General features: G+C 37.8%; 2 protein-coding genes across 2 annotated transcripts in view; one reads left to right on the top strand and one right to left on the bottom strand.

Annotated features, from left to right (window-relative positions):
• Nucleotides 1-524: 524 nt before the first annotated feature.
• Nucleotides 525-7,364, top strand: LOC135108328 (uncharacterized). Its single transcript, XM_064019185.1, has 8 exons — nt 525-574; nt 921-1,042; nt 1,541-1,701; nt 3,036-3,160; nt 3,498-3,583; nt 4,185-4,288; nt 5,781-5,894; nt 6,152-7,364. The coding sequence occupies exons 2-8, from the start codon at nt 932-934 to the stop codon at nt 6,210-6,212; spliced, it is 762 nt and encodes a 253-aa protein (XP_063875255.1). The 5' UTR covers nt 525-574; nt 921-931; the 3' UTR covers nt 6,213-7,364.
• Nucleotides 7,365-7,535: 171 nt separating this feature from the next.
• The window catches only part of LOC135108327 (neuroligin-like protein glit-1), a 31,389-nt gene continuing 14,107 nt past the window's right edge, over nt 7,536-24,817 (bottom strand). Inside the window, 11 exon segments of the mRNA XM_064019184.1 lie at nt 7,536-11,762; nt 18,293-18,408; nt 19,184-19,385; nt 19,562-19,722; nt 20,164-20,307; nt 20,593-20,783; nt 21,199-21,400; nt 22,516-22,683; nt 23,282-23,493; nt 23,911-24,064; nt 24,631-24,783. Coding sequence (XP_063875254.1) covers nt 11,054-11,762; nt 18,293-18,408; nt 19,184-19,385; nt 19,562-19,722; nt 20,164-20,307; nt 20,593-20,783; nt 21,199-21,400; nt 22,516-22,683; nt 23,282-23,493; nt 23,911-24,064; nt 24,631-24,783 — 2,412 coding nt within the window. The 3' untranslated portion in view covers nt 7,536-11,053.

Below are 24,817 nucleotides of genomic sequence, written 5' to 3'. Positions count from 1 at the left end.
AGAAAGGGATGAATGATTGAGAGTACTAGTTAACTCTTGCATTAGAGAAGTGGACAGAATAGAAGTGAGAGAAAAAAAAAAGTCTTGTGCAGCGAGGCCGCGGGAGGAGAGGAAGCATGCAGTTAGCAAGATCAGAAGAGCAGTTAGTGTGAAAATAGGGGAAGTAGATAGAAAGAGATGCAATACTGGGGCGATGAGAAAGAGGCTGAAGACAGTTATAGGAAAGGAATTGATAAGACGAAAAGCTTTTGATTCCACCCTGTCTAAAACAGTGTTACCAGGAAAAAGAAAAAAAAAGTTGAGAAAAGAGATTAAATAATTAGAAGAGCATGTCAGCTTAGGAAGATGAGCACATGTCAGCTGCTGATATTAAGATACTATCAGGTAATGTAACGTTATCACTGCCATCGACACCATCACCACTGTTAATATTCATGTCAACAGTGCGATCTCTCTCTCTCTCTCTCTCTCTCTCTCTCTCTCTCTCTCTCTCAACAGTGACATCAGATCAGTCGCCATCCAGATCTTCTGCACATCAGGCGAGTTATTCCTGCGTTCAGTGCTGTCGTTTCAGGTTCTTTTATTGTTATATTTTGATTTTTTATTTGGCTTTTGTTTAGTTTACATTATTTATGTGGTAGTGATAGTACCTTAGCATCTTGCCTAGTCCAGCTTTTTTTTTTATCTCTATCAACCTCCTTGCTTTTTTGCTGGAAGTTTTCCAAAATTTGACTTTTAAACTACCGAATTTTAGCTCAGATATCCTGCCTCTCAAAAGCTTTTGAATATGTCCTCAATAGAAAAAAAAAAAAAATCTTGAGCAGCCATCAGATCATGCCTATTTTTTTTTCTTTTTGTGCGCGAATTGGGACGCCCGGATACCGTATGATGCATGTGGTTCCCCACCTTCCTTCGGACAGAGTATTTCATTATGTCTCAGCGGTTCTTTAAGGAAAAGAATGTTGCTGCTGCTTACGCCAAGACGCGGCTCAAACCCCCGGCGTCACTGGTGAGGAGCATCCTGGACTACCTTCGCAGTGGGGTGAGTGACAGGCGATGCTTTGCTAAAATTTGGTAATTTGTTCTTTACAGACCCCAGAGACAAATCTCTGTAAACTCCTACCTACACTCTGCCACTTTACCGCCTGCTTGGTGGTAGAGCGACAGGGTGTAGTTAGATGGGAGTGGGTAATGTAGTGTAATAATGTATGTAATAATGAGTTATAAGTACTCCAGCAATACTAAAAGACTTAAAAATTTAAACACAAACCTTGTACAAAATTTACACTATTGTACTATATACACTACAATTTTTCCATCACTACAACTCTGAATCACTACGGGAAGAGAAAATGTGAATTAGAGAGGGAGCTCGCCAGCAGGTTGTCATGCTTCAGACGTCACGTTTATTCCTGCACGTCAGCATGTTTGGACTTGACCAAAATTGTGACGCGGGTGGCGGGTGGTATCAAGTATACGTTACAAATAGCTTGTGGATGCGGCCCTCAGTTTTTTTGTGATAGACTAACATGTTTTCCAGTACGATGGTCCCCTGAAAGCAGCGGTGGACGTGGGCTGCGGCTCCGGCCAGTGTACCCATCTCCTGGCTCCTCACTTCACCTCCGTGGTGGGTGTGGACATCTCGGAGGGGCAGATTGCTGAGGCCGTGAAACTCAACGAGAACCAAGCAGTGGCCTTCAGGTGAGTTTTGTGGGTATGGCATAGTACAGGAAGAGGGGGGACTGGGGCTGCAGCCCCATATATATATATATATATATATATATATATATATATATATATATATATATATATATATATATATATATATATATATATGAAACATAAAACAATGTATATAATGTATACAATGTATACAATGAACTATGCAGAGATAAGAATATAGAGAGATAAGAAGACATCATGGCTTAAAGAGCAGACCAAACTTTAAGACTAAAGCTAAAAAGTAAAATGGAGATTTGTAGTACATGTCATGTGGTAAAGAGCTACAAGATAGGCAATGAGAGTAACAGCTACCTAAAGATGGTAGTAATAAAAGGTAGGACAGACAAAATCAGTTAGAGAGATGAGTTAAGTTCTATTGGGATGGCCTGGAATAGACATTGAGGTAGTGGCCAAGCTGCCAGAGCATGGCATTGATAAACTCTGAGTCTTGAGTCCAAGTTCTCTGCAAAACAACTGTCAAGCTCACATGCTGCCATCAACCTCATATTCGAACATCAGTGCACTGGTGAGTACTTAGGCAGTATGAGCTTCTACAGGTGTCACTTCAAAAGTCTTGTCCATGCCACAACTGATGGAGCTGGGTACCAGTTATTTGATAGTGCATCTATTGGTAGTGGAGTCACTTAATCATCAAGACTTACATTCAGAAATTTTGGGGATTAGTTCCTTTCAGCATGACATTATAGTTAGGACTCAAGATACAGAGCATTTGAGACATATCTACATACTTTACTAAGAGGACCTAATTAATTTTGTTGCAATCAATCTTTTGTGTGGTAGTATGGAACTAAATTGATTTTATGACTAGTATGGAACTAGAGTCAAAAGAAGGTGAAGAAAACAGGCATCAGAATAGATGCATAAATAGACAGAAGTGAGGATGCTTGGAAAGATGTCCTCTTGGAAGGAAGGCATCTGAAGAAGTAAGAGATTTCAGTCTGAGAAAATACATTAAAATTTTTTAACACTTTTCCCTTAACAAGACTTACAGTTCCACATTTCTTTATGGCCTTTGAAATGTAGTACATAATTCTTTCTTATTATTAAAGAAGTCACTTTAGACAGTGAAGTCTGTCCTTTGGTAGGTAACCATTGTATCAGGAAAATGGTAGAACAAATTGCAAATAATGCTGCATATGAAAGATCTATCCTGTTACAGTAATGGGAAAGGTCTCACATGCAGCCTTCTTTCATCATTATCAAGTTTTACAGCATTTGACATTTCCTTAACTAACAAACTATCCTTTTGCAACACTTTAGTAGGCTTTACTTCATTCATTCCTTTGCCATAGGGTGAGCCGAGCTGAGTCATTGCCATTCCCTGATGGCAGCCAGCAGCTGGTGACATCAGGCCAAGCATGCCATTGGTTTGACTTGCCAGTGTTCTTTAAGGAGGCAGATCGTATCCTGGTGCCTGGTGAGAGAAAGGAAGTGTGTGTTTGTGTGTAGGTGTGTGTATAGGAGGCAGGGATGCAGAGACTGCAGCCTTGTGGCTGAACATATGGAAATACATAGGTGTTAGGTGAGGGAGGAATGCTTAAATTGTGTTGGGATAGATTCATACTTGAGTACATTACTATAATAATTATTGTAATTATTAGGAGTAATCCTACAAGTAATGAAGAATATATACAATTTTATAATGCTCTTTTTTTTTATGCCTGTGTGAAATATGAATATTGTGAGAATATTGTAAGAATCTGAGGAACAGAACATATTCATCTTGATTTAAGCATGGTTCTCCTTCCTGGCAGGTGGTGTGGTGGCCCTTTACTGCTATGATGAAGAACGCATTGTGCATCACCAACTGGCAAAAAAACTCAATGGAGTAATTGATGAGGTAAAATGCACACACATTCATAACATTCTTACTGAATTTTGGTATTCCTGTCTTTGCAATTACTGTGGAACTTTTATTGTTGCTAAGACACATCAAAAGCCTTAGATAGAATCTCGGATAAATCTTTAATTCTAAACTTCCCTCATATGGTCTCTCTCCACCTCTCTGCACCTTCATCTCAAGTTTCCTGTATGGTCATTCCATCATAGCAGTGGTTGACAGTCACTCTATCTTGCCTCAAGGCAAGATATGAAAAATGGAACAAATCTGAGTCTTGTGCCCAAACCTGGACCTGCATATTTCACATCAAGGTGGCAAATTCAAGTCACTATGTCATTCATCATATTATCTCAGATCTGCATCTTACACTTACCTGCTGTACAGTGAACCAGCATCATTTCTGCTCTTTTGCACAAAATTATTTTATTGAAATTCTAATCTCCACATATTTCACAATGCATTATTTCCCTTTCCTAAATCTTTTGTGCTGGTTCTCTGTCTGTCTTCTCTGATCTTGATTTTTTTCTCTATATTGACTGCAAATATGCCTGCACACATGTGTATATCATGTGCACACTTACAATTTATGGTTGTCTTGCAGCTTGTTGACAGCATATTTGCAGAGATCTGGAAGGAAGGCATCTATGATGTGAGGGGCCTGTATCAAGAGCCCAAGTTTAACATCCCTTACCCTGACTTCTTTAGGTGAGGCCCTGGACAGGAGTTCCAGAAGGGGAGGAAAGGGATATGACTGTAGTTTTTATTTAGTCATGGAGATGCTGTTTTAAAATTATTGATACACAAGACTTTAATAGGTATGTGAAGACCTGAAGCAAGAACAGAGATTATGCAAATGGGATGAGACGATTTTTTTATGTGTATACCTTGAAGAAATGCAGTTTACAACTTAATTTTTTGTAATCAAAATGAGCTTACTTGGAATGGAAAAAAATGCAAGAATATTTTGCAGGATTGTTGCTCTTACATGCGGTGCTTTTCCTCACTGAGACAAACAATGATTAATCATTAGCATAACCATGGCAAACATTGGGGTAGTAATGTAGAAGTAAAGTTTTTAATTATAGCTTAATGCTCATAAAATTCATGGTCTTTAATTGTAGTCAGTCAAATTTTCATACCAAGTTCATGTAAATTAATTACCATTATCACTCTACTGGTCCCTGGGAGAAGTTAGCAGGGTGTGTGGGAGAGCTGAGGCAGTTCACTAACTGTAATTGATATAGCAGGTGTAAGTAACAGTGAGAATAAATCCAATTGTGATTTTTTTTTAATAAATCAGATGCATGTCAAAAGTCTATGTGCTTTTTCTCATAATTTAAAATAATATTCAATGCTCATTACTCATAACTTCCTTTTAACCAATACCATGTTAACACATGTTTTGCATATTAGGTGTATTGCTATGTACATGCAAAACTATTTCTCCCACCTCTAATTAAGTGTATAGTTGTAAGTTTGGGTCCTTATGATACTGCTTCATATATTTTGATCTTCATTTGTTGGTTTGGTGTGATATATGATTTGCCTGGAATGGATGTGACAGCTGACATTTCTCATATTTGATTCTTTACTTTCTGTTACTATTTGCTTATTAAAGCACTTTTCACACAAGAGGCATTTCTATGTCTCTTCTCACTTCTTTTCTTTAGAGAGAGAGAGAGAGAGAGAGAGAGAGAGAGAGAGAGAGAGAGAGAGAGAGAGAGAGAGAGAGAGAGTTAAGCACTCATCACTCAGGTAGGATTGACTTGGCCTTTAAAGTGGACTCTCTCTCTCTCTCTCTCTCTCTCTCTCTCTCTCTCTCTCTCTCTCTCTCTCTCTCTCTCTCTCTCTCTCTCTCTCTCTCTCTCTCTCTCTCTCTCTCTCTCTCTCTCTCTCTCTCTCTCTCTCTCTCTCTCTCTCTCTCTCTCTTTGCTGGTAATAAGGCTGTATTCACCCTGCACAACCAGGAGAAATGGCATTTAACCAGCTTATAGGCTTCTCTAAAGTATATTGTTATGTTCTCACTTTGTTTCAGGGTGTGATAAGTTGATTTTGCCAAGAACAAAAATTAGTGAAAATTGTTCAGCATGGGTGTGTGCTAATGCAGGATGAGTTAAGGTCTTTGTGACTTTCTTTTGCTGTTCATGTTCACTTTTAAGAGAAGAGCAAATTCACATGCTTCTCTTCCTTTTGCCAGGGACAAGATACACATCAGTGAGAGGGAGCTGACTGTGGAGGAATTGACCATCTTAATATCTTCTTGGCCAGGAATCAGCATAGCAGAGAAAGATCTTGTTGAGTTCCAGGAAAAGTAAGTTGATATGAGTCATGGTCATGTCTTGAAACTAAGAAAATCATCTAAGGAGTATCTGTGAGAAGCAGCAGCAAGGGCTTTAACTCCTGAGGGTGCAAACTCCCTAGGTACAAACTTTGACTTGTTACTAGCTGAGCTGTAAATGATCACTAAAGCCCAACTGAATATTGGTTGAAGCTACAATTAATATACCTTTGCAAAATTAGAAGTTTATGATTTGTAAGAAAAACTCACCATGTCTCATTCCTATACAGATTCATGTTGACTCTGGGAGTAAGCACCCATCCTGAGCATACCCCGCATCCAACTGCGTAACAATTTTCAGCTCATCATGGGCCGTAAACCTTCTGCCTAGACAGCACAGTGACATTTTTTCATCTTGGAGCTGCAATGATGCCAGAACAGTGCAAGGAAGATAAAGATAAAAGGAAAGGCAGGATGAGGTAAGGTAGTAGTACTGGCAGGGTTAAGTTTTTAGAAGGGTTGAAGTGTGAAAACTCAGTAGTGGAAATGTGAAAAAAAATGCATTGTACAGTAACATCAGGATGAAAGTTTTCAAGAAAGGATAAACTAAAGTAATGGTCAGGGGACAGGAAAGTGTAAAGATATCTCATGTAGAGCTTTAAGATGCAGCTTCCATGAGTGATGAGAGTAACATTAGGAGTAATTTTTCTCTCTCTCTCTCTCTCTCTCTCTCTCTCTCTCTCTCTCTCTCTCTCTCTCTCTCTCTCTCTCTCTCTCTCTCTCTCTCTCTCTCTCTCTCTCTCTCTCTCTCTCTCTCTCTCTCTCTCTCTCTCTCTCTCTCTCTCTCTCTCTCTCTCTCTCTCTCTCTCTTAATGAAGCTAATATCAGTAAAACATATTTCCATTTCCCAGTTTTTCATAGAGAAATATGATGTTCTTAATCTATCATACAGTGTTTTGATTCCTTCTGTGACCAGAATCTATGGGGCTACTTTGTATGTACTGTATGAATAATGATCATGATAGTAATATACAGTATATACTGATGCATATACAAGATAAAGATTTAGGCCATAGTAAAGTAAAAATGCTCAAATGTATGTTAAGCCTTATCCAGTGACCAACTATTGAAAAGTGTTTTTAAGATAATGTAATAATATGCTTTAATCAATTTATTGGTTTCAGGACTTCATTAATTAGAGTGTTTATATTTATATTCACTAAAATCTGTGCTGACTGGTAATCTGGAATGTGCTCCAAAAATGTCTGAGCTTCCTATGTGCTGATAGCTGGACACTGGCAAGGGAGGGGAAATGTTTGTAGTATGGTTAAATTGTGGATGATGTATTATTTTGATCCTTCATTGCTCAGCAGGAGGCCTTTATCCCTAAACTATATCAAGATATAGTTTGTCTTTCTTTAGTACTAGCACTAACATGTAGTTTTGCTTCTTCTCATTCATTGTGGACTTTTATTGCATTAATGATAAATATATATATATATATATATATATATATATATATATATATATATATATATATATATATATATATATATATATATATATATATATATATATATATATATATATATATATATATATATATATATATATATATATATTAGCTCTTATGATAGCAAAAAGAAAATAACATCAGGTAAAGAACATTACAAGTGTATTTGATGTTTATTTATGAAAAATTCAAAATAACATAGGAAATGTTTTATTTATAAAAGGCACACACAAGACATTTCAGCACAGTCAATATCTGTGTCGTGTCTGAACAAATTATTGCATTTATGTCTACAAGAACGGGATGGCATGCATGAAGGCACTTTGTTACTGATTAACATGACATTCCTCTAGGGAAGTCTGGTATTCCTTGCTTGGATTTAGTGAACTGCCTTGTATCTTTTTGGGATGGTTTACAGGTTGTTAGTATTATTACCCTTAACGACTGTAAAATGTTACTCAAATATATTAAAGAACAGTTGAGAAGACAAATTTTGAATCATAGCTGCTATAAGAAATGTGTTGTTTCTGATACAATAGGTAACTTTAAAAGTTAATTCTACTTGCATGATGGGGATCACCTCTTGTCTCTTGTCCAAGAGAAGAGCTGTTTATCCCTCTGAGACACAACTCTAAGTTTATTTTTTCTTATTTTACATTTCATGGGAACAAATTGTTTAATTAACATACATTTCTATATTGTGAAATTACTTTTCTATAAGAACTGTATTTTTTTTTGCAAGCTGTCCATCATTGTTCAAGAAATAAATGGTTTTGTATTGAGTATATACTGGCTTGAAGATGAGAATCCTCCTGGAAGTCTAAATGCACACTGAAAATAGTAAATTTGTGTTCACAAATTTGAATGACTGGAGTAATCAAAATGTAAGCTTTCTTTTAATTGTTCTTTGTCCCAAAATTGTTAAGATTTGTACGCAAATGTTAAAACAGTTGGAGTGAAATTTAAGTCATGTATTGGAGTTTTAGGGTTGTGTGACTGAATTACAAAGAATAACTTTCTCAGCAGCCATCATCCTGCACTGTGCTTTGTAGCTAATTAATGATACTGAACTGATGCACAAAACTATATATTATACTGTTGCACTGGATTGCACAGAGTGAAGGTCTGGTATGAACAACACTTAATATGCATGTTAAGTGTCAGGTCAGGTAAGTAATATTAATGTGATAGAAATTACCTGTTCTGGTATAAAAAGCTAAATTTATCTTGTTTTATAACTATTAGTCATTTATATACATAAATGCCACACACACACACACACACACACACACACACACACACACACACACACACACACACACACACACACACACACACACACACACACACACACACACACACACACACACACACACACACACACACACACACACACACAGTTTATAACATCCATGTGCACAGGAGTCATGCATTGTGAATTATTGTGACTAATATCTGAATGTTCCTTTTATCAACTGTGACCATATTTGTACACTGTTATCTCAAGGTAGAATATAACCTTTCTCTTAATACACACTAAACACTACAGGCAGTTCTCCACAACATAAATCAGTTGTATGTGGGTATTAACTTATATTAACTAAGAAATATGAGATGCCTCGAGCCAGAGTCATGTAAGTGCCAAAAACTAAAAATGGAGGAAAACACAGTCAGAATTTTGCAAGTTTCAAGATATGATATCTCTTCAATGGAGTGAGATAGAAAGAAATGATTGGTAACAAAATATTCAGTAATTTATACCCTTTACAACTGTTTAGTTGAATTATATTGTGAAGTTACAATCAAATTACATCACTAGAAATAAATAGGTGACTTTTTATATGATTTTGTTCAGAATATCACCCAGCCACATTCACATTTTTATCTAGCACCCACGCATTGTTTATTTTCTTTATTCTATAAAGTTGCTTTATTTTCTATGTACTAATAAGGGAATTACAACCATTAAAAGTCTTCTTTTCGGTGAACTTATCAATTTTGTGAAGAAAAAAATATAAGCAACATACAAGTACTTCCTAAGATGAACACAAATGAAGAAATTGATACAAGCTTAAAACATTTATCTTGAAGAAACTAAAAAAAAGAACTAATAAATGTTATGAAAATATACTGGTGTAAAGGATAATAGAATATAAAGAAATACATTTTCAAAGTTTGTGTAGGCTTCCCCTACGTTTCTTTGTCTTTTAGTGATATTTTTCTTCCTCTGGAGAGTCCTGGCTCCACAGGGGGTTTGCTGTTGGCTGCCATTATAATGAAAGGCTTATATGTTGTGTGATAGAAAAATTAAGGCAGCAGCCTGTTGTTTAAGGGTAGCAAGCAGGCTGGAGGGAGGGAGAGTGTGAAGTGTGTGGGTGTGGTGGTGGGGAGGTGTCCTGGTGTGACATGTGACTTGCAGCACAAGCTGTCATTGCCTGGCCTTTCCTGTGCTGCTGTGGTGAAGGAATTACTTCTCTCTGGTCCAAGCAACTGATAGCTGTCACTCAAGCATGACAAGAAGGTTCTGTGGATAATTTCACTTGGATAGATTTTTGACTCGATTGTGGGGTCCATTCTGATGTCATGGTAGGAATGGTGGGAAAGACAATGCAATAAAAATAATAATTTCGTCCACAAGGTTGCTTACATTACTCTGGCTCTGGGTGCCTCATATGTCTTCCCTCTCTTTTCCTCCTCTTTTACTCACCTCTAGTCATGTACAGTTATTCAAAGTAGTGATGTCATATTCTACAAAATGTTTAAAATAAAAGTCTGCAGTAGGCCTCCACCTATCACATGCTCAATTCTTGGTCTTTATATGTCTATGATTAATATAAGGCAGTTTATTAGTACATACATTAATATTTCTTTGATCTGTAGACATAAAATTCATTGGACTCTGTGATACCATAAGGAACAAGTGTATATCACTGGTCTGTGTTGCAGCAGCAGTAGTGTCATCACCACATGGTACTTGTTGTAACACCTTAATAACACTTTGAATGAATATGAAAATGAAAGAACCTGACAAATAAATCTGAGAGATCTGTGAAGCTAGCAAGCTACCATCAGGTGACAAGGCTCATCTTTATAATCATGGACCTGTCTTTAAAAATTGTGATGATGACAGTAATGATGGGACAAAACTGAGGCTTATAAAGAACTTGAATAATCAGTTCCACTGGTTAGTAGTTTCCTAGTTTGTGAGAATACTGAACCAATATTCATTCATTACATCCTCCTAGAGGAAACCATTGTTTCTGGCTGATTCATAAATGTCACAGCCAGCAATAATAACCTTGTGACTCAATTTATCACACATTAATAAAATAAGATACCATAAACACCGTAAATCAAGTAACTTGATTTTGGCACTACAAGAAAGAAAACTCAGCTTTGTCTTGTGGGGGAAGAAAAGCAACCATTTCAGTGTTGCATGTCAAGTTACTAGTGTACAACAAATTGGAAACTTGAGAACAATCAAATAAAAAACTCAACCTCCACTTCACTCTTTCCCTTGAGGTACCTTCATAGTGCCCTAACAGAATGTTTTGGCCACATTCAAGAACTGAACTTGAGAGCCTAGCTACACTCAGTGTTTTCATAAGCGCCACACAGCACTGACACATCACTGGAAAGTTTGGAGGCATAAATACAGCCTGAGTAAAGACCCCATTGCTCACAGCTCAGTGTGGAGAAGGCCTGTGGTGGATGTGATTGTGGCCACAGAAGTGCGCACTGTTGGCTGGGGAGTCCTCGGAGCCTTCTTCAGTTCATCACATACAAGAGGCTGTGTTGAAAATGCAGAGTCATAGGATGGTCGTCTCAGGGGCTCAGAATGGACCTCTGAAGCTGGGGTGATAGGCCTCATTTGCTGGGGTGGAGTCATGTTTACATTATTATTAGTAGTAGTATTGATCTTCCTCTGCTGTGACTGTGGCTGTTGCACATATCCATTGAGCTGTGGCCCCATGTCTGGAGTGATGTAGGCCCGAGGGTAACTCTCCAGAATGTTATCTGTGGATCTGGAAAGGTGGACTTGTGTTGGCTGGTTATTGTGGTTATTGTGTGGCTGATAGCGAGGATAGTTCAGTTGGTCGACAGACTTAGCCATGGTGTGATGGTTGGGTCGGTAACTTTCGTGGTTGCTGTTGCCCCTCTTGAGCGTCCCGGCCTCTGAGAGCTCTGGGGCTTCGGTGGTGACAGTATTTGGGGTGATTGGCCGTGAAGTCGGGGTGATGGGCCGTGACGGGGTCTGGCCATTGCTAAGTTGGTGGTCAGAGAGCCTGTCCAGGTACTCCCTAACCTTGTAGTCGTCCTGGTCATGGGGGGCCTCAAGGTGGTCCGACGAGATGTATTGGAGATCATCCAGGGCCTTGTTCCTCTGTCTGTATGTGGAAGGAGAGGGAATGGTCAGAATTTTATGTACACACACACACACACACACACACACACACACACAAAGAAAAAAAAATCAATATAGCTCCCCTCAAAAGTGTTATGTGGAAGCTAGAGAATGGAGGAAGACTAAAGGGAGCAACATTGAGATGGATGGAGGATTATTTATAAGGGAGGGAAATGAGAATCAGAGACACTAATTCAAGTTGGCGTAGAATGACAAGTGGGGTACCACAAGGATCTGTTTTGACACCTATTATGTTTCAAATGTATGTAAATGATATGACAGATCTAAATAGTTATAAAAAACCTGTTTGCTGATGATTGAAAATAATGAAAATAATAAAGGATGAAAATGACAGCAAGGAGTTACAAAAGGATATTGACAAGATACATGCATGGAGGCAAAGATGGAAACTAGAATCTAATGCTAGAAAATGCCATGTGTTGGAAATAGGAAAAGTAAAAAGAGACCTTTGTGGAAGTACAAAATGGGAGGAGAAATAATAATGAAAAGTAATGAAGAAAAAGATTTGGAGTAATGATTCAGGACACTATCACCTGAAAGGCACATAAATGGGATATTTGGCTCTACATACAGCTTGTTAACAAATGTTAATGTGGTGTTTAACTACTTAGATAAAGACATGTTGAAGAAAATTATAACAAGCATGATACATCCTAAATTGGAATATGCAGCAGTAGTTTGGGCTGCACATAGAAAAAAAAAGATATACAGAAACTGGAAAGAATATAGACGATAGCAACAAAGATGGTACCAGAATTGAAAGACTTAAGCTATGAAGAAAGACTTGAACACTGCAAGAGAGAAGAGAAAGAGGAGACCTGATAACAATGTACAAATTAGTAAACAATATAGAAAGAATAGATAGAAATGACTCAGTACTACAGATGGAGGAGGAAGAGAGACAGATGGGAGGGCATGGGAAGAAAATAAAGAAGATTGGATGTTCAAGTGACATCAAGAAATACAACTTCCTGTATAGAACTAGTGAAATCTGGAATGATTCAAAGGAACAGGTGGTTGTGGCAAACAGTGTACACATTTCAAAGAGAAACTGGATAAATATGGTTATAAATATAGGTATGTATTTACCTAGGTAAACTAGGTAAATACACACTGGCTAATGTTAGTTCCCAAATGAGGCACCTAGAATCATACTATCATACTGTACCAAGTGTCATAGTACCTGAAATTGAGTTAAGTATAGTACTGTGTTCCCCAAACATCCTTCTATCTGGCGCACAAGTCAGAGGTACAGAATGCATGTGGCAGTAAGGTAAAAATTCCCATTAAGTAAACATAACTTTAACCCCTCTGTTGCAGTCTCAAGCTAAGCTCAGAGTTTGGAAGTATAAGATACCAAGCATTTTTTAAAGTGACCATGTGGCATAGAGAACTCTCAGCCAATGAGAGCCAGCCATGCAAAGGGCATAGTGCCATCAAGCACATCTACTCATAGGCCAATGGGAGTGCAGGAGACACGCCCTTCTGGCCAATTGGCATTCATGATTCCGTCACTGGTGACAGACTGCTCACACTCAAATGGAGACATGAGCATCATCATTTCTGTGCTATTTTACTACTGAAACACAATAATAATGCAGTAAACCTCAACTTAAATAAGCTTTATTAATACTTTTAGTTTTAATGTTAACATTCTAAGTATCACTGTAGTCAGATTAATCATTACATTATTACTGTCTTCATTATTGTAATGAGCCAGAATATGATAACAGAGATGTTACACAATATTAAAAAAGAAAATGCAATGGAATATCTCTTTTAATTCCTGAGATATGAGTGTTTAAATGTTACCAAACTTTGAAAGAGATTTCCCAAGTTTTTAAAAATGCTGCTTGGTACAGTATGATTCTAGACACCTCAATTGTAAGAATAATAGCTTTGTGCCATATTCTAGAAAAAAAAATGTCATTTTTAGTTTCCTTTATTTCCTTCCTGAACTTGGTGGCAGGTTTTATCCCTTAATTGTGTAGATAACTCCCAGAGAATCACTTGTAGAATTCCTTTTCTTACAACTCTGCTGAAGAATCTTTTAGTTCTACAACAGGTGTTTCCTCCTTGGCCAGTAAATAAAAATGGTCAGTATTATATACATACAAAAATACTGTGAGGAATGCACTATGCACTCATCTCTAAACACACAAAACTTTCATATAGAACACACCTTGCATGCAAAGTTAGTCAACACATCAAAGTCTGTTCTGAATCTTAGTAAAAGGTAAACATCCTGGACTCCATCTCTATGAACCGAACAGTATCACTCTGCTCTACATGCTAACTGAGGCAGACACACTGGACTCCAATACATAAGATGAACAGTACCAGTCTCTAGATGTAAAGAAGTGGTTATGATGTGTTATGGAAAACACAAGTGAGAGTTGTAGGAATGGTCAGGAAAAATTATTTTTCATTCTATGGTGCTATGTGGATGAAATAGTACCATTTAATTGTTCGAAGTTTCTACTTTGAACAATGCTGTCATAAGTTACAATTATCTGATTGAGATAATGCTCATGGAAATGCTCACTTTACAACTGTTGAATGCTGTTAGTTTGAACAGCACAATAATGGAAAATATCATTATGAAAATATAAACTTTCTTATTTCAGTGAAAATAAGAAATAAGGAGCATAACAAGTAAGAAAATTTAATACATCCTAACCCTCCAAGAACTATCACACATAGAGGCAAAAACATCAATACAGTAGGAATAAAATGTTAATTAGCAGAAAACAAACCATAGAGCAAACAAGGGTTAGTTGAAGCATAGAAGCTAAACTTCAATCCTGGGTGAGCGGGGATGTGAGGGGAGAGAAGGGAGTGGCCTACCCCCGAACAAGTTCCCACTCTCTTTCCCCTGTGAGTACTGGTCCCCGTAGCTCAGGGCTTCGCTGTCTGCCTTGTAATACACCAGGTCGGACACTGCCTTGTTGCGCTGTCTGGGGCAGGGGAGGAGGAGGAGGCAGGTTAGGGCACTGCTCACAGTGCTTAGCATTGTGCTATCCACTGCTGTCCGGCACCACAGCAGTAGGCACTTCCTGGCTCAGTTGGTGGGTTGGAGCTGTACTGAATTTCTGTTCCAAGATGTTATGTTACATCAAGTCTTCACATGCTTTTGTTACTACTCAACAAAGAAGAAATACAAAGTAGTAAGCTTCTACTAAACATGAACATATTGTGTAAGGAATACTAAAAGTTAGGTAATTTTTGCAATTAATATTTTTACTACTTGACAATGTTTTATAAAGCATAAGCAGTACTGGGTAGAAGCAGCTAATGTGAGTCAACTAAGAGCTTTGTTATCAGATCATTTATTTCTAACTACCATTCAGCATTAATTTGAGCTTAGTCAACATTATTGTTAAAAGTTTTATCTGGAAAATAGTACACTAACTAGAAGTTATTTCTGACATGAATTCACTTTAAATGTACTATAAAATATGCATTTAGATTATCTTTTTTATGGAGAAAAGAATCTGTGGTACACAGCAGGCAGGAAGTGGCTAGAGGAAAGTAAGGAGGCTTGTCACTACTAGAGGCCACAGAGATTGGCAACACAGTAAAATGCAGACACAACACTGACGATGGTAATGCAGTACAATTTCCATTTTTATAACCTATGTCTTTGAAAAAAAAAAAAGCTCTGAAAGAAAAACATTCTTGTTGTTCTGCCACCATCCAATACCACCCAGGCTACACAAATCATCCTGGGTGAGGGCCTCTACTGCACATACTGTATATGGAAACACTTTGTTTCCATCCAACCTCAGGATTCAAATTCCAGATCTCTTGTTTGTGAGCAAAGATTGCTAAGCTGTGCACCATCAGGTTGCTATAGATAGGTAGCTAACCTAGCACATATTTTGACATTATATTACTGCTGCTGCCTTGGATGATGCTCCATTCTTTCATACTGACATTCTTCTCCCTCCCTCCTCCCCTTCTTTCTTTACACACACACACACACACATTATTTATATATATATATATATATATATATATATATATATATATATATATATATATATATATATATATATATATATATATATATATATATATATATATATATATATATATATGTTACAGTCAATACCTGAATCCAGACAATTTGTAAAGTGACTTATTTTTTCAGGCAATTTGTGAACTGCCTGGTTAGGTTAGGTTAGGTTAGGTTAGGTTAGGTTAGATTAGGTTAGGTTAGGTTAGGTTAGGTTAGGTTAGGTTAGGTTAGGTTAGGTTAGGTTATAACCTAACCTAACCTAACCTAACCTAACCTAACCTAACCTAACCAGGCAGTTCACAAATTGCCTGAAAAAATAAGTCACTTTACAAATTGTCTGGATTCAGGTATTGACTGTAACATATATATATATATATATATATATATATATATATATATATATATATATATATATATATATATATATATATATATATATATATATATATATATATATATATATATATATATATATATATATATATATATATATATATATATATATATATATATATATATATATATAATGTGCATGTGTATGTAAGTATCATTCCTCAAATGTATCTTTGTAGAAGTAATGGTCTGGGTTCCAACATTAACTAATTGTTTTACAAGATTTCAAAACTAGAGGATTTTCATTCTTTGATATTTCAACAGACACCAAAATGATTGATTGTTCTGTTTACCTTTTCAAAGAAAGTCTCAACAATCCCAGTAAGCTGCATAATGAGCACAACAGTATCTCACTGTGTGAGGAGAAGCCTGACCAAGTATCAATCTCACTGTGTGAGAAGCCTGACCAAATGTCAATCTCACTGTGTGAGAAGCTTGACCAAGTGTCAATCACATACCTTTAGATGGGGATGTGAATTACAAAGCAAGGTCCAAAGAAGATAATATATGGCTGGTGGAAAGTAATAAGACTATGTTACAACTTCATGAAATACACCACATATAACACTGAGTAAGCAACACTACACAACAAAAGCCAATTGCTTAAGCTTGGAGGATTTTGAATTAAGCCATCTAAAATTCAATTAATCTGTTATTCTTCTTCAGTTTTAAATTTATAAATACAGAATGTCAGACAACAGAGTAAAGTTGTGGGGGAAAACAGTTCAGCATGTACATACATATGTACAGTGATAATGTTAATGCTGTATACTGTACTGTGATAATCCTAACATTTTGAAATATTTTTCTCCTATTATCAAACTTCATCAAAGTATCCTGTTACAGTAGTGATGCAAAAGCTAGTGGTATTATTAGGATAATGTGCATAGTAATTATCCAGGATGCATCCATACCAGTACTCTTTTACCATCAATGCAGCTTTACAATCATACCCCACTCCTATAACTGACAGTCATTTGACATTTGTTAATAACATTGAAAAATGGAATCCAGGATATATCAGTTCATTATTACGCACTTGAAAAACATGAGATACTGAAGCTATTAGTGTTAGTAATGATCTGTAAAAACCACAAAGCACATATGATGGAGTCCAGGAAAGGGAAAACAGAATCATGCAATCCTTTTGTCCTCATGCCAGGTGGTGTGACTGATCCTTGAGTCTGGTTACAATGAAACCACACTTCACCTTACCTGCCCTCAGAATGGTGCAGCAGGCTGTAAAACACTGATTTATAATCATAAACCTGTAATTACTGTAGTCTGCCTGCGACTGGGTCAGTGGTGAACTAGTGAGATGTGACACCGGGGAGTATGACCATGCACATAACAAGTAAATAATAGTGTTTAGTAGGAAATCATCATATCAGACAGAAGGGATTCAAGAACTCACCAAGAATGACATGTATTGGTTTGTGTCAATGAAGTTTTCCTACTTTTATTGAATTTACTCCATCATCTGACTGATTTGTTAGTCTGAACACTCAGTTGCTCTTATGACAAAGATGTTCACACCCAAGGTTTGCTTGTTGGTGTGTAGATTAAAACTTGCTATTGTGTTATACATTTAAGAGAGCTTCATTCCAAACTGTGAAAACCAAGTGAAGGTGGGGATGGGCTGATTTACCACCTGAGAGAAGGTAGACATGATTGTTTCCTCATTTTTTCTTCTAATATGCAAAGTTTACCTTTGCAAAGCAGTAATCATAAATACACCTCCTCTTTACCTCTTTAGGTAAGATAGAATCACTTCTTGAAATTATAATCTTTAAACAATTAAAAAGTAAGTGGTGGTTGAGAAGCTAAAAACAAAACAAAACAAACAACTAAAAGCATCCATAAATTGCTAGCATACTGTGCACAAACAGCAGCAAGAGGTGAATGTATAAGCATAACTGCTACTACTTACCACCACAAATCACACAAGTAACTGCAGCAAGAAGAATAAGAAGTATACATATTTACTAACACAAAAAACACACACAGGAGTAACTGCAGAAAAGAAATAAGGAAAAGAGGAAGTAGAAAACAGGTTCAGAGGAACACAAGCTTCCTACCTCTTGGCTGATTTCCAAAGGCCACAGCAAACAAAAAGTATCACCAGCAGCACCACGCAGGCCATCAGGGACCCGTAGAAGGCTGCCACAATGGGCTGGCTCATCTGTGTCCAGGGCTAGAAGGAAAAGTAATGCTAATGAAGAAAAAGGCTTTCACATTGTAAGTGAGGAATGTTGTCACAGGAAAGAAAGTAATACAAAGCTGTGTTGGGCAACAAATGGATGCCTGACAAAACCTGAGGAACTGTTATAAAAAAAGTTAGCATTGAGGAGGAAAGCTAAGTGAGTACATGAGACACCAATTCTCCTACTTTGTATAGCACAGACACAAGTGTATCATGAGTGTCTTGCTTTTTTGTACTAACAAAAAATATACCAGAAACCAAAAGATAAAAATAACTGTCAGCATTCTTAAAAAATCCTTATTGCATTAATTCATACTTCTGCATCAGTGTGATCTTTGACACATTGCTGTATGTATATAGATAATATTTCATAGTTATGCATTCATCATAGAAACACTTCAGGAGTTCCTCAGTATTTGAAAAATTTCAAAAGTGTTTGCCACAAACAATCTGAGACAGTTCCTATAAATAAACTAACTGCTTAACCCATAAAGTTTTTTTTTCATGTATACAGTAGCCTTCACATAACACCCAGGACAGATTGTACTCTCTACATTAAAGTATTGTTGAATAAGGCATTCTTTGTCAGTCATCCTATAAGACACAGTTCTGCCCGATGTATAGTTGCTATTACTTCTCTTGAGGAATAAGTACAAAATAAATGTATAGAAAGAAAATTAATAAATGCATCAACATATGAAACAGAATATACAAATATAAGTATGTGAAAGAAGTCACAATAAGCCTAAATCTCTGTCAAACTCACATTGAGAGGTGGTGGCACAGTGGGCACCCACTCGCGTATGACCTGCGGCATGTAAGTGGTCCAGAAGGTGTTGTAAGGCTGGCGGTAGTTATAGTGCATGGAGGTGTTGAAGGTGGTGTTGATGCTCAGGTACCTCAGGTTACCCTCCAGCACCTCCTCCCATTTCACCTTGAGCACCTGTACCTGGGTCTGGGTGGGGTTCCTAGGGACAAACATTATGAAAGGCTGCTTTAGATAAAAGAAATTAATTCTATAATGGAGAGAGAGAGAGAGAGAGAGAGAGAGAGAGAGAGAGAGAGAGAGAGAGAAAAAAAGGATAATGCAAGATCCAAAAGAATATTTGGGTAAATTAAATTAAAGAAATGCATCAGCACTCACCCCCATTTAGCAAAGTTGGCAATGGTTTTCATCATGAATTCTGAGATGTTACGGTCGCCTTCGCTCCACTGCTCCCGGGACACTCTTACAGACTCAGGGTAGAAGTCTGGATCCATAAAGGGAGCACCACTGATGAAATAATACTCAATGTCGTTGGGGATCTGTTGGGTGACAAAACTCTTGTAAAAGCTTGGATTGGCCTAATAAACTTTGACTGGTTTTCTTTCTGAAGCTAAGTTTGATATTGATTTTTGCTAGAAAGTCAAGATTTGATAGAAAAATGTGGATCTGATTCAGTTTCAGTATGAAAGGCTCCTATATGGTAAATTTCTTAATATGGTTTGAGTCTGAATGAATGTCTATATTTCCTACACTAATATAATGAAGAGAAGATGGACTCATATGACTTCTGTATATGCTTTCAATACAGCAAATACATTACATGTCAAAATAGATAATTCCACACCATTAACAAGTATGAGGAAGAAAGTGCAAGCACATCACCTTAAGAGCCAATAAAAAGATAAAAGCATCACTTCAAAACACATTGTCAAATACACTGGTGAGGAAATAAGAGGAGCTCAGCAGAAGGTATCTCATACCTCTCTCCAGAAGGGCAGCTTGAGGGCCTCTACAGTGGTGTTGAGGAGGTAGTAGTAGGTAGGAACCCTTTGCTTATTGGTGGAGTTGACTAGCACCTTCACTATTTCATCCACGCCAGACTTGTAGAGTGCATCTGATAACATCTGAGGAAGGAGAAGTAGTAGGACGTTTAGGGAGAGGGAGAAAGACAGAAAAGAGTGGAAGAGAGATTTAAAAGTTGAGGAGGGAGGAAGTAAGGAAGTAAGATGTGTGGGACAAAAATACTTCAGGAGAAATAGTAGGTTGGTTTGGGGAGAGGGAAAGAGGTAGAAAGAGAGTAGAAAAGAGATTCAAATGTTGAGGAAGAGGGGTGTAAGGAAATAAGATGTATTGGACAAGAATGATTCACTGTGGGGAAATAACACACACACTCACATGCAGGCACTTACATTCACATACTGCTCCCGGATGTGTGTAGTATTGTGTGGGTCGGGTCCATAGGTGTACATCCACTTGATGGCATCATAGGCCCCTTCCATGTTGAGAGAGTAGTTGTAGTGCTTTACCCAGTCCTTCACTCGCTCATTGAAGAACTCCTCAGTGACCTCATGATGGTTACGCACCAGCCGGTTGTCATTGACTGTTGTGGGAAAAGATAGCTTGCTTGGTGATGGGGGAAGTACACTGTTTGAAGGTAAATGTGAGTGTTGTGGGGAGGTAGGGTAGGTACTGAAGGTGATTATGAATATTTATTCTTTCAGGTGGTATTACAGTAAAGCAGACGGTCATTGAAGATTGGAGGAATGTGGGTTGGAAAAAAGGTTGAGAAGATGGAAAGAAAGGAGGCAATGCAGAGGGATGAGAGGAAAACAACTAAAGAGAGACAAATGTGGGAGGTAAGCGGGATGAACAAGTAAAGGAGTAAATAGTGATATAGGTACAGTAGAAGCATGAACACAAACACAAACACACAATTTGGTTCTATAAAATTGGAAATGATAAGCCTAACTCAATCTGTTAAGGTACCAATAGGTAAATAAACACACAATACTTACACACAAAGTTGGCACCAGCATCTCGATTGACCCCTGTCATGTAGCGAAGGTTGCGGTGGTGGTGGTTTCTTTGATAGAAGTTGATGGGCATCTCAGGGACGATGCGCCAGTCCTTCTCCTCCCACTCCTCATACCACTCATCTCCTGGCACTGTGAAGTTGGTGTCTACAACAGGACCCCAGGCAAAGGTCCCCACATCAGGCTGTAAGAAACGTGAAAGAAGACTGCTGAACATGGTCATGTAAGGCTGCATGAGGGATGAAGAATAAGCATACATAATGAAGTGTAGTGGGGTACTCAGTATATGACATATGTAGCTCATGACTAATGTGATATCTGACCAAAAAATATTATTATTATTTTTTTATGTATTTTTTATATTTTTTATTATGATGGCTAATTTGGCATACAACCAACTCATCACTTGGATGAATACAAAATGTATAATTTTTTTGTGACTTTACTGGTATATTTGCTGATGGTAAAATTGTGCTATACATTGCAGGGTAAAAGGCATTGTTTATACACATTTTAATGTACTTTTAAGTGACAAAAATGGAATGAACTATAAAATAACAATGGAACAGGGATGATGGCTTAACGATGAGCCATCAGAGTAAGATGGGATATAAGATGTGCCACCAATAATGAGACAGGGAAAGAAGGGATGCAGGACAAGCCACCAACAACAAAAGAAAGAGGCAGGAGTGCTAACAAAGGAGAGGACATTGAAGAAAAACAGGAGATGGTTAAGTAATAAACAGCTCTTTTGTGGGATATTGTTCAAAAGGGGTAAGAAGGACTGGACATAGTGCTATAAACTGGATGTCATAAAGTAAATAAAAAATAAAACATACCACCAAAAGGAAAGATGATAAAGTAAAGAATATGTAAAACAAAGAAGCACAGCAACAATTCAAAAAAAGTAATAGAACATCCACCAAGCAAATGGAGAAGGGGGCATAAAGATGGGAATACAAGGATACATAATTTGAAAGTGTAGAACAAGGATTGGTACGTGTTAACTGGATGACTTCTTGCAGCTTCACTTATTTCCTTGTGTTATTATGTTCTTATGAAAGAGAGACATCTATTTTTATTCTACAACCACCTCCAAACATTGTACTGGCTAGAAATTGCAAAACATTCTTTTTTATTCCCCACTCTCTTGTACATGCTTATAAAGATTCTATGTATTGCTTTTAGTGCTGCAAACTGTGCATATAGCAGTGAAAGGGTTAACCTGATGGCTTCTTGCAGCTTTTCTTATGTTCTTACGAAAGAGAGCAATGGGAGATGACAGCATCAGCCACTTACTGTGATGGGTGCAGTAGAGAGTTCCTCATAGCTACGTCGGTTGAGACACTGCAGCAACTTGTAAGAACTCTCAACAGTGCAGCCCACCTCCAGGCCATACACACGGGAGGTGTTTTGCACACGATAGACATCATCCAACACTGCCCACTCTGCCAGGGGGGAACCACTCTGTGGGGAAAACAGATGAGTGATGTGAGGAGTAGTGGAGGAATTGGGAGGTGTTCTGTAAGGGAAGTGGATGTGTAAAGAATGGAATGTTGTTATGTAGATGTTCAAGAGGTGGTGCTCTGTACATATATGTGATGGATACTGCATGTGTTAGAGAATGGAGGCAGCTGTTCTATGGAGGGAGGATAATTTGTGGATAATCCTTCCTTGTCTTTCTTTCTTGGGTGTAGTGAAGGAATCAGTGCCACTATGGAGCTGAACATGTGCTACTATATATAACTATCAACATTGTGAAATGAGGAAGGATGGGAGCTGAGTGCATTAATCTGATGGTGAGGAGAGAGAGACTTGGCTGGTGTGAGCATGTTAAAAGGATCAATGGTGGATAGTAATTTAGAGAACATAATTTGAGATCTGAATGCAGATGTATGAGCTTTTAAAAGAGAAGGGGCCAAGAGATCTGGACTGGTGAAGGGAGGCTGCTAGAGACTTTGCAGCTTGGTGAACCACTATTAGGTAAACAAGGCTGACACATGTAAGTATATGTGGAGATCTTCAAAACGATGATGATGCTGATGACAGTGCTGCTAATACCTACCTGAGCAATGACCTGGCTGACATAGTCCTTGGTTCGGGGCAGCACAGCGAGAATCCCTGCCATGGCTCCACCTGCTCCTGGCCCAAACACTGTGATCTTGTTGCGGTCGCCATTAAAGAAGCGTATGTTGGTATACACCCACTCAAGGGCCATGGCCATGTCCATCAGGCCATAGTTACCAGGTGAGTTGGCATCTCCTGTGCTGAGGAACCCTGCAGATGAAACAGGAAAACAAAAGGTGATTAAATTTAGAGATTATACAAATACAGGGTGTCACACAAGTTTCTGCGGATATTGCTAGAGGTGAAAGTACAGGTTATTCAAAGTAAAAAATTTCCTATGAAAATAAGCATTTTGAGACATTATTTAGCTGTGTTATGAAATTCAAGTGTCTATACAAGCTCTTTTGATGAGAAAATGAATGAAATTTCCGAATTTCATGACTGTTTGGAAAGAACAAGATACGATAGAGTGAAATAGCTTTGAGATATTTAGAATATCATCCCTCACTCTCATAGCAAATGTCCTTTTCTGTCCTTAACCCTAAACACATACACACACACACAAAAAAAAAAAAAAAAAAAAAAAAAAATTCTGATCACCTCACCCAAGTTACCCAGATGACTTACCAAGCGCCCCAAGCCGGTAGTTAAAGGTGACCACCACCACCTCCCCATAGGCTGCCAACATGTGTCCTGGGAACAGATTGCTCGCCCCGTGATCCAGGTTTCCACCATGGATGTAGAACAGCACTGGGTACATGTTGTTCACATTGATGGACACCTGAGTGGAGGGAGAGGCAGGAGTGAGATGTGTGGAGGGTTAGTGGATCTTACAACCAGTAGTAATCCTGATGCAAAAAGACTTGATCAATGTATTTCTCAGTGTTCTCTCCATGAAGATTTTTCTGTTATGAATGCAACCACCATTTTTTAATTTCAGACAATATGAATGTGCACTGCAAATTTATTTATTTATTTTTTATGAATTAGTTCACTTTAGTTTAAAATGGGAAACATGTTTCTTACATTTTGTTCTCCTGTTGATACAAGATCACAGTAAACCATATGTTATTGTTTTCAATCACTGACTTGTAGTGTTACTTAATACTAGTGAAATAGTTTTGCTGTTTGATGGTGATATTGAAATAATTATTATTTTCAAAAGTTGTTCAAGAATGTCTAACTACAGCCATTTAAAAATGAGTACATAAAAGAGGATGAAAAAGAACAGTAGTCACAAGTCAACTAATAGTCTGACAGTGGGAGAGAGAAAGAAAGAAAGAAAAAAATAAAATAAATAAACAAATGTGTAGATACTTTCCCCAAGGTGAGCGTGAGGCACCTTACCGAGGGTGTGAAGACATTGAGGTAGAGGCAGTCCTCATGGATGCCGTTCCTGATGCCATTTGAGGCCCCAATGTACTTGAGGTTCTGAGGGCAGGCACTCTGGTAGTCCAGTGCCTGCCATGTGCTGTACCAGTTAGGGACGTGTCGTGGAGGCTGCAATGATAGATGATGTAGACGATGAGATGAT

This window comes from Scylla paramamosain, chromosome 17 (genome assembly GCF_035594125.1).
Source record: "Scylla paramamosain isolate STU-SP2022 chromosome 17, ASM3559412v1, whole genome shotgun sequence".
Taxonomy (NCBI): domain Eukaryota; kingdom Metazoa; phylum Arthropoda; class Malacostraca; order Decapoda; family Portunidae; genus Scylla; species Scylla paramamosain.
Note: the sequence above shows the minus strand (reverse complement) of the source record. Positions and strands in the feature narration are given on the sequence as shown.

Excerpts from the sequence above, each read along its gene's own strand:
- LOC135108328 (XM_064019185.1), top strand. The coding sequence starts at position 932 with ATGTCTCAGCGGTTCTTTAAGGAAAAGAATGTTGCTGCTGCTTACGCC. Across the intron at positions 1,043-1,540 it reads TGGACTACCTTCGCAGTGGG|TACGATGGTCCCCTGAAAGC; the intron begins GTGAGTGACAGG and ends CATGTTTTCCAG. Across the intron at positions 5,895-6,151 it reads CTTGTTGAGTTCCAGGAAAA|ATTCATGTTGACTCTGGGAG; the intron begins GTAAGTTGATAT and ends ATTCCTATACAG.